Genomic DNA, 10,902 nt, shown 5'->3' on the forward strand with positions numbered 1-10,902 from the left:
CACAAAATCAGACCTTAAGGGGCCCCACCCACAAAATCAGACCCTGAGGGGCCTCGGCCACAAAATCGGACCCTTAAGGGCCCCAGCCACAAAATCGGACCCTGAGGGGCCCCGGACACAAAATCGGACCCTGTGGGACCCCAGCCACAAAATCGGACCCTGAGGGGCCCCGCCCACCAAATTGGACCCTGAGGGGCCCGGCCCACCGAATTGGACCCTGAGGGGCCCCGCCCACCTAATCGGACCCGGAGGGGACCTGCCCACCAAATCGGACCCTGAGGTGCCCCGCCCACCAAATCGGACCCTGAGTTGCACCGCCCAACAAAACGGACCCAGAGTGGCACCACCCAACAAATCTGACCCAGAGTGGCCCCACCCACAAAATCAGACCCTGAGGGGCCCCGGCCACAAAATTGGACCCTGAGGGGCCCCGCCCACCTAATCGGACTCTGAGGGGACCTGCCCGCCAAATCGGACCCTGAGGGGCCCCGGCCACAAGATTGGACCCTGAGGGGCCCCACTCGCAAAATCGTACCCTGAGGGGCCACACCCACAAAATCAGACCCTGAGGGGCCACACCCACAAAATCGGACCCTGAGAGGCCACACCCTCAAAATCGGACCCTGAGGGGCCACACCCACAAAATAGGAGCCTGAGGGATCCCGGCCAACAATTCAAGCCCTGAGGAGCCCAGGCCAAGGAATCAGATCCTGAGGGGCCCCACCCACCAAATCAAACACTCCAAATCGGAGGCTGACTGATCCCGGCCTCCAAATCGGAGTCTGAGCCAACCCGGCCTCCAAATCGGAGGCTGAGCCACCCTGGCCTCCAAATCGGAGGCTGAGCCACCCCGGCCTCCAAATCGGAGGCTGAGCAACCCCGTCCTCCAAATCAGAGGCTGAGCCAAACCTTCCTCCAAATTGGAGGCTGATCGACCCCGGCCTCCAAATCGGAGGCTGAGCCACCCCGGCCTCCAAATCAGATGCTGAGCCAAACCGTCCTCCAAATCGGACCCTGAGCCACCCCGGCCTGCAAATCGGAGGCTGAGCCACCAGGGCCTCCAAATCGGAGGCTGAGCGACCCCGTTCTCCAAATCGGAGGCTGAGCGACCCCAGCCTCCAAATCGGATGCTGATCAACCCTGGGGTCTAAATCGGAGACTGAGCGACCCCGGCCTCCAAATCGGCGGCTGAGCCACCCTGGCCTCTAAATAGAAGGCTCAATGACCCCAGCCTCCAAATCGGAAGCTCATCGACCCTGGCCTCCAAATCGGAGGCTCTTTGACCTCGACCTCCAAATCGGAAGCTCATCGACCCCAGCCTCCTAATCGAAGGCTGAGCGACCCAGCCTCCAAATCTTACCCAGAGTGGCCCCACCCACCAAATCGGACCCAGAGAGGACCTGCCCACCAAACCGGACCCTGAGGGGCCCCGCCCACCAAACCGGACCCTGAGGGGCCCCGCCCACCAAATTGGACCCGGAGGGGCTCCGCCCACAATATCGGACCCTAAGGGGTCCCACCCACAAAATTGGACCAAGAGGCCCCGGCCACAAAATCTGACACTGAGGGATCCTGTCCACCATTTCAAGCCCTGAGGAGTCTAGGCCACCGTATCGGATCCTGAGGGGCCCCACCCACGATATCAGACCCTGTGGGGCCCCGCCCACCAAATTGGACCCTGTGGGGCCCCGCCCACTAAATCGTCCCAGAGTGGCCCCGGCGCCCACCAAATCGGACCCTGAGAGGCTCCGCCCACCAAATTGAACCCAGAGTGGTCCCACCCACCAAATCGGACCCAGAGTGGTCCCGCCCACCAAATTGGACCCAGAGGGGCTCCGCCCACAAAATCAGACCTTAAGGGGCCCCACCCACAAAATCGGACCCTGAGGGGCCCCTGCCACAAAATCAGACCCTGAGGGGCCCCAACAAAATCGGATCCTGAGGGGCCTCAGCCACAAAATCGGACCCTTAAGGGCCCCAGCCACAAAATCGGACCCTGAGGGGCCCCGGCCACAAAATCGGACCCTGAGGGGCCCCAACCACAAAATCGGACCCTGAGGGGTCCCAACCACAAAATCGGACCCTGAGGGTCCCCGGACACAAAATCGGACCCTGTGGGGCCCCAGCCACAAAATCTGACCCTGAGGGGCCCAACCCACAAAATCGGACCCTGAGGGGTCCCGGTCAGAAAATCGGACCCTGAGGGGCCCCGCCCACCAAATTGGACCCTGAGGGGCCCCACCCACAAAATCAGACCCTGAGGGGCCCCACCCACAAAATCAGACCCTGAGGGGCCACACCCACAAAATCAGACCCTGAGGGGCCCCGGCCACAAAATCAGACCCTGAGGGGCCCCGGCCACAAAATCAGGCCCTGAGGGACCCCGGCCACAAAATCAGACCCTGAGGGGCCCTACCCACAAAATCGGACCCTGAGGGGCCACACCCACAAAATCGGACCCTGAGGGGCCCCCCACTAAATTGGACCCAGAGTGGAACCACCCACCAAATCGGACCCTGAGTGGCCCTGCCCACCAAATCGGACCCTGAGGGGCCCCCCACTAAATTGGACCCAGAGTGGCCACACTCACAAAATCAGACCTTAAGGGCCCCCACCCACTAAAAAGGACATTGAGGGACCCCGGCCACAAATTCGGACCCTGAGGGGTCCCAACCACAAAATCGGACCCTGAGGGACCCCGGCCACAAAATCGGACCCTGAGGGGCCCCGGCAACAAAATCGGACCATGAGGGACCCAACCCACAAAATCGGACACTGAGGGGCCCCACCCACAAAATCGGACCCTGAGGGTCCCGCCCACAAAATCGGACTCTGAGGGGCCCCGCCCACCAAATTGGACCCTGAGGGACCCTGGCCACAAATTCGGACCCTGAGGGGCCCCAACCACAAAATCGGACCCTGAGGGACCCCGGCCACAAAATCGGACCCTGAGGGGCCCCGGCCACAAAATCGGACCCTGAGGGGCCCCGGCCACAAAATCGGACCCTGAGGGGCCCCAACCGCAAAATCAGACCCTGAGGGGCCCCACCCACAAAATCGGACCCTGAGGGGTCCCACCCACCAAATCGGACTCTGAGGGGCCCTGCCCACCAATTCAAGCCTGGAGGAGCCCAGGTCACTGAATCGGATCCTGAGGGGCGCCACCCACCAATTCAGACCTGGGGGGCCCCACAGGCCAAAGTGACCCCTGAGAGGCACCCACAGTTATTACAGATCCTGAGTTGAAAGTCTTGCAGGGGCAGCAGTCAAGTCTCTCTAAAAGGGGCTTATTCAGTTGCTTTTCCGCAATTAATGCGGCCTGAACCGCTACACCTACAAACTCCATTGAGGTGTCGTTTCGAAGCCAGCATCCACGAGTGGTGTGCTAAGTAATTTTCGTGTGGATCGGATTTGTAGTTTTTGCGCAATTTGCGCTTGAAAAAATTTTTCCCGTCTTTGGAATGCACTGTCTCATTGCATTTCAATGGAAAATTTTGCCACAGGGAAAACATGCCCTGAGGCGATTCAAATGGCAGTTAAGCTCATTGATATGCGCAGGCAGACCCAGTTACTATGCCAACGCCTACGAACTTTACATGACCCCCCAGGACACAGCTTCTGCCAGATAATTTCAGCTCTTAAAGCGAAACCCACAGCACAAATGCAAATCTAGCTTCATCACATGACGCATGCCCCTGAGAGAGAATGTGCGCCAAAGTGGATTTTGAAGCCCAGTGAGCCAAACTGGCTCTTAAAAGGCCGATGCAACAAAGTGATTCTTAAAGGGCCGGCGCACCGAAATGTGTCTTAAAGGGCCGGCGCGCCAAATCGAAAGCTGAGGACCCCAGGCTCCAAATCGGAGGCTGATTGACCCTGGCCTCCAAATCGGAGGCTGATTGACCCTGGCTTACAAATCAGAGGCTGAGCCACCCCGCCCACCAAATCAGACCCTATGGGGCCCCATCCATCTATCGGACCCAGAGTGGCCCCGCCCACTAAATCGGACCCAAAGTGGCCCCACCCACCAAATCGGACACTGAGAGTCCCCGCCCACCAAATTGAACCCAGAGTGGTCCCGCCCACCAAATCGGACCCAGAGTGGTCCCGCCCACCAAATCGGACCCAGAGTGGTCCCCCCCACCAAATTGGACCCAGAGGTGCTCCGCCCACAAAATCAGACCTTAAGGGGCCCCACCCACAAAATCAGACCCTGAGGGGCCCCTGCCACAAAATCAGACCCTGAGGGGCCCCAACAAAATCGGACCCTGAGGGGCCTCGGCCACAAAATCGGACCCTTAAGGGCCCCAGCCACAAAATCGGACCCTGAGGGGCCCCGGACACAAAATCGGACCCTGTGGGGCCCCAGCCACAAAATCGGACCCTGAGGGGCCCCGCCCACCAAATTGGACCCTGAGGGGCCCGGCCCACCGAATTGGACCCTGAGGGGCCCCGCCCACCTAATCGGACCCAGAGGGGACCTGCCCACCAAATCGGACCCTGAGGGGCCCCGCCCACCAAATCGGACCCTGAGTTGCACCGCCCAACAAAACGGACCCAGAGTGGCACCACCCAACAAATCTGACCCAGAGTGGCCCCACCCACAAAATCGGACCCTGAGGGGCCCCGGCCACAAAATTGGACCCTGAGGGGCCCCGCCCACCTAATCGGACTCTGAGGGGACCTGCCCGCCAAATCGGACCCTGAGGGGCCCCGGCCACAAGATTGGACCCTGAGGGGCCCCACTCGCAAAATCGGACCCTGAGGGGCCACACCCGCAAAATCAGACCCTGAGGGGCCACACCCACAAAATCGGACCCTGAGAGGCCACACCCTCAAAATCGGACCCTGAGGGGCCACACCCACAAAATAGGAGCCTGAGGGATCCCGGCCAACAATTCAAGCCCTGAGGAGCCCAGGCCAAGGAATCAGATCCTGAGGGGCCCCACCCACCAAATCAAACACTCCAAATCGGAGGCTGACTGACCCCGGCCTCCAAATCGGAGTCTGAGCCAACCCGGCCTCCAAATCGGAGGCTGAGCCACCCTGGCCTCCAAATCGGAGGCTGAGCCACCCCGGCCTCCAAATCGGAGGCTGAGCAACCCCGTCCTCCAAATCAGAGGCTGAGCCAAACCTTCCTCCAAATTGGAGGCTGATCGACCCCGGCCTCCAAATCGGAGGCTGAGCCACCCCGGCCTCCAAATCAGATGCTGAGCCAAACCGTCCTCCAAATCGGACCCTGAGCCACCCCGGCCTGCAAATCGGAGGCTGAGCCACCAGGGCCTCCAAATCGGAGGCTGAGCGACCCCGTTCTCCAAATCGGAGGCTGAGCGACCCCAGCCTCCAAATCGGATGCTGATCGACCCTGGGGTCTAAATCGGAGACTGAGCGACCCCGGCCTCCAAATCGGCGGCTGAGCCACCCTGGCCTCTAAATAGAAGGCTCAATGACCCCAGCCTCCAAATCGGAAGCTCATCGACCCCGGCCTCCAAATCGGAGGCTCTTTGACCTCGACCTCCAAATCGGAAGCTCATCGACCCCGGCCTCCTAATCGAAGGCTGAGCGACCCAGCCTCCAAATCTTACCCAGAGTGGCCCCACCCACCAAATCGGACCCAGAGAGGACCTGCCCACCAAACCGGACCCTGAGGGGCCCCGCCCACCAAACCGGACCCTGAGGGGCCTCGCCCACCAAATTGGACCCAGAGGGGCTCCGCCCACAATATCGGACCCTAAGGGGTCCCACCCACAAAATTGGACCAAGAGGCCCCGGCCACAAAATCTGACACTGAGGGATCCTGTCCACCATTTCAAGCCCTGAGGAGCCTAGGCCACCGTATCGGATCCTGAGGGGCCCCACCCACGATATCAGACCCTGAGGGGCCCCGTCCACCAAATTGGACCCTGTGGGGCCCCGCCCACTAAATCGTCCCAGAGTGGCCCCGGCGCCCACCAAATCGGACCCTGAGAGGCTCCGCCCACCAAATTGAACCCAGAGTGGTCCCACCCACCAAATCGGACCCAGAGTGGTCCCGCCCACCAAATTGGACCCAGAGGGGCTCCGCCCACAAAATCAGACCTTAAGGGGCCCCACCCACAAAATCGGACCCTGAGGGGCCCCTGCCACAAAATCAGACCCTGAGGGGCCCCAACAAAATCGGATCCTGAGGGGCCTCAGCCACAAAATCGGACCCTTAAGGGCCCCAGCCACAAAATCGGACCCTGAGGGGCCCCGGCCACAAAATCGGACCCTGAGGGGCCCCAACCACAAAATCGGACCCTGAGGGGTCCCAACCACAAAATCGGACCCTGAGGGGCCCCGGACACAAAATCGGACCCTGTGGGGCCCCAGCCACAAAATCTGACCCTGAGGGGCCCAACCCACAAAATCGGACCCTGAGGGGTCCCGGCCAGAAAATCGGACCCTGAGGGGCCCCGCCCACCAAATTGGACCCTGAGGGGCCCCGCCCACCAAATTGGACCCTGAGGGGCCCCACCCACAAAATCAGACCCTGAGGGGCCCCACCCACAAAATCAGACCCTGAGGGGCCACACCCACAAAATCAGACCCTGAGGGGCCCCGGCCACAAAATCAGACCCTGAGGGGCCCCGGCCACAAAATCAGACCCTGAGGGACCCCGGCCACAAAATCAGACCCTGAGGGGCCCTACCCACAAAATCGGATCCTGAGGGGCCACACCCACAAAATCGGACCCTGAGGGGCCCCCCACTAAATTGGACCCAGAGTGGAACCACCCACCAAATCGGACCCTGAGGGGCCCTGCCCACCAAATCGGACCCTGAGGGGCCCCCCACTAAATTGGACCCAGAGTGGCCACACTCACAAAATCAGACCTTAAGGGCCCCCACCCACTAAAAAGGACATTGAGGGACCCCGGCCACAAATTCGGACCCTGAGGGGTCCCAACCACAAAATCGGACCCTGAGGGACCCCGGCCACAAAATCGGACCCTGAGGGGCCCCGGCAACAAAATCGGACCATGAGGGACCCAACCCACAAAATCGGACACTGAGGGGCCCCACCCACAAAATCGGACCCTGAGGGTCCCGCCCACAAAATCGGACTCTGAGGGGCCCCGCCCACCAAATTGGACCCTGAGGGACCCCGGCCACAAATTCGGACCCTGAGGGGCCCCAACCACAAAATCGGACCCTGAGGGACCCCGGCCACAAAATCGGACCCTGAGGGGCCCCGGCCACAAAATCAGACCCTGAGGGGCCCCGGCCACAAAATCGGACCCTGAGGGGCCCCAACCGCAAAATCAGACCCTGAGGGGCCCCACCCACAAAATCGGACCCTGAGGGGTCCCGCCCACCTAATCGGACTCTGAGGGGTCCTGCCCACCAATTCAAGCCTGGAGGAGCCCAGGTCACTGAATCGGATCCTGAGGGGAGCCACCCACGAATTCAGACCCGGGGGGCCCCACAGGCCAAAGTGACCCCTGAGAGGCACCCACAGTTATTACAGATCCTGAGTTGAAAGTCTTGCAGGGGCAGCAGTCAAGTCTCTCTAAAAGGGGCTTATTCAGTTGCTTTTCCGCAATTAATGCGGCCCGAACCGCTACACCTACAAACTCCATTGAGGTGTCGTTTCGAAGCCAGCATCCACGAGTGGTGTGCTAAGTAATTTTCGTGTGGATCGGATTTGTAGTTTTTGCGCAATTTGCGCTTGAAAAAAATTTTCCCGTCTTTGGAATGCACTGTCTCATTGCATTTCAATGGAAAATTTTGCCACAGGGAAAACATGCCCTGAGGCGATTCAAATGGCAGTTAAGCTCATTGATATGCGCAGGCAGACCCAGTTACTATGCCAACGCCTACGAACTTTACATGACCCCCCCAGGACACAGCTTCTGCCAGGTAATTTCAGCTCTTAAAGCGAAACCCACAGCACAAATGCAAATCTAGCTTCATCACATGTCGCATGCCCCTGAGAGAGAATGTCCGCCAAAGTGGATTTTGAAGCCCAGTGAGCCAAACTGGCTCTTAAAAGGCCGACGCAACAAAGTGATTCTTAAAGGGCCGGCGCACCAAAATGTGTCTTAAAGGGCCGGCGCGCCAAATCAAAAGCTGAGTGACCCCAGGCTCCAAATCGGAGGCTGATTGACCCTGGCCTCCAAATCGGAGGCTGATTGACCCTGGCTTACAAATCAGAGGCTGAGCCACCCCGCCCACCAAATCAGACCCTATGGGGCCCCATCCATCTATCGGACCCAGAGTGGCCCCGCCCACAAAATCAGAACCAGCATGGCCCTGCCCACCAAATCGGACCCTATGGGACCCCGTCCACCAATCGGACCCAGAGTGGCCCTGCCCACCAAATCGGACCCTATGGGGCCCTGTCCACCAATCGGACCCAGAGTGGCCCCTCCTACAAAATCAGACCCAGAGTGGCCCCACCCACCAATTTGGTCACTATGGGGCCCTGCCCAACAAATTGGACCCAGAGTGACCCCGCCCACCAATATCGGACCCAGTGTGGCCCCGCCCACCAAATTGGACCCAGAGGGGCTCCACCCACAAAATCAGACCCTGAGGGGCCCTACCCACAAAATCTGACCCTGACGGGCCCCGGCCACAAAATCGGACCCTGAGGGATCCCGTCCACCAATTCAAGCCCTGAGGTGCCCCACCCACCAAATCAGACCCTGAGGGGCCCCACAGGTCAAAGTGGCCCCTGAGAGGCACCCACAGGTAAAACAGATCCTGAGTTGAAAGTCTTGCAGGGGCAGCAGGCAAGTCTCTCTTAAAGGGGCAGCCCGGGCACCATTTCAAAGCACTATCTGTACTTCCTTCAGGAAATACACATCTAGTTTTTATTCTACTTCTTCTCTGCGTTTTCTGCAATTAATGCGGCCCAAACCGCTCGACGCAGAGACCCCGTTCAGGCGGCGTTTCGAAGCCCTCGGTGGGAACAGGTGTGCTATGTATTTTTGGAGTCGATCCAATTTGTAGTTTTTTAAATAATCGCATTTTAAGTAAAAATTTTCCCATAGGAATTAATGGCGACCTTTCCATGACCCCCAACTGACATGGATTGAAGCCACAGCGCAGGTGCAGTGACCTTACAAAGATGACAGCTATACAAATGCAGCTTCCACACATGAACCGTATTAGCTAATTGAAGCTGACAGATCGCTGATTCAAGGTCTTAAAGGCGCAGAGCGCCAATGGTTTCTGAAAAGCCCCACCCAGTGATGGCTAACCTTGGCACTCCAGCTGTTGTAAAACTACAACTCCCAGCATGCCCTTGCAACCTTCAGCAGTTGAGTCAGCAGTTGAGGCATGCTGGGAGTTGTAGTTCTCCAACAGCTGGTGTGCCAAGGTTCGCCATCACTGAGTCGGACGCCAAAGTGGCTTTAGAAGCCCAGTGTGCCAAAGTGGCCCCTGAGGGGCCCGGAGCGCAAAGGTGGCCCCCGAGGCAAAGTGGCAGCATGTGTCAACATGGCTTAAGTGGCTACCAAGTGGCCAAAGTGGCTACTGAGGTGCCGAATGTGCCAAAGTGGCTTAACACAACATTCATATTCTAACTTTACTTTCTTACAGTCGACACCTGATACACTGCTGTAAAGCTGGCATCGCTGTTCAAGCACCATATATTTCCTTCAGCTGGCATTCTACTAATGGCCCATCTAGTTGTGAGTGCTGCCATTAGTAGAATGCCAGCAATGTGAGAGGCTAGTATAAGCTTTTCTAATTTTACTTTGGGGACCTGGGCATTTAGGAAGGGGTTGTCCAAGTAACTTGGGGGCTCACTCTTATCTTACATCCAGAATAACCAAGTCCTCTTACACCATATAGTATTTTACAGTGAACTGTGGCAAACTGCACTGTCAACAGTTTAATTATAGTATTGTCTTTATTAGAGATCTTTTGTTTAATTACTCTTAACATTTTGCTTCTGTTTTTTTTTTCTCTCTTTTTTTAAGGTTACCTGACAGACAAGGATCTACTAGTGTTTCTGCTACGTTGCAAAAATGCTTTAAAAGACAATGGAATTATTGTTTTGAAAGATAATGTAGCAAGGGAAGGATGCAGGCTTGATCCCATTGACAGCAGCGTGATCAGAGACATTCATATATTAAGAAACATCATTAAGAAGACTGGAATGTCAATTATTGCAGAAGAAAGACAACAGGGTTTCCCAGATCTATGTGTTCCTATTTGGATGCTTGCTATACAGTAGATGTTCATTCTTCTTTGGGCTTCATAGAAGTAACTCATTAGATGAAAATAGAAAAATAGGAAAACTCTATTGCCTTGTTTCATCATTTACGTTTTTATTTAAGTCACTTTCCTTTTTTGTCTTGAGATATTAGTTGCCGTTTTTAGTTCCAAATTCATGAAAATGACACAAGCAATTCATTAATTTGGCACAAATTAAAATATTAGGTTTCTTCCTATGGTAAACACAGGAATGGATAGAACCCACTGGCGCTCTCAGGTAGAAAATGAGCTGAAGTAACTGGTATCTAGAAAGTTTCTGTGCTTATTCAGTCAAAGTGAGCATGAAGATAAGTGGAAAAATACCGCGCTACAGTCCTTGATGTAAAGTATATGTACTGTATGCAATCACAGGTAAACTAGAGGCTTATAAGGTGATGGCATACAGAAATATATTGCCAGGCTTCAACCCTGGATATATGTGCTGGTCCTGCGTGTGAGCGGTCACCAAAGAGTACATAAGTGAAAAGTAATCATATGCTGCTTAGTTGGATAGCGGTGGGCGCGATACACATGCTGGGTGTCCAGTAATAGTACAAGATTTGTGTCGAGGGTAAGAGACCTGGGGAGCATCCTCCCGTGGCTACCGGTTCCCTCCGTGTGCTGGAGTAGGAGAACCGGGATGCACTCTGGCCAGAAGCGCCATGGTGCAGTGGTGAGG

The 10,902-nt window shown here is 56.9% G+C and overlaps 1 protein-coding gene across 1 annotated transcript in view; it reads left to right on the top strand.

Moving 5' to 3' along the window:
* The window catches only part of NTMT2 (N-terminal Xaa-Pro-Lys N-methyltransferase 2), a 395,867-nt gene extending 385,595 nt beyond the window's left edge, over positions 1 to 10,272 (top strand). Inside the window, exon 4 of the mRNA XM_073558015.1 lies at positions 9,947 to 10,272. Within this exon, the coding sequence (XP_073414116.1) occupies positions 9,947 to 10,203 (257 nt within the window). The 3' untranslated portion in view covers positions 10,204 to 10,272. The remainder of the gene's footprint in view (positions 1 to 9,946) is intronic.
* The last annotated feature ends 630 nt before the right edge of the window (positions 10,273 to 10,902 follow it).

This window comes from Dendrobates tinctorius, unplaced genomic scaffold (assembly GCF_039654945.1).
Source record: "Dendrobates tinctorius isolate UK_male_01 unplaced genomic scaffold, ASM3965494v1 ptg000012l, whole genome shotgun sequence".
Taxonomy (NCBI): Eukaryota; Metazoa; Chordata; class Amphibia; order Anura; family Dendrobatidae; genus Dendrobates; species Dendrobates tinctorius.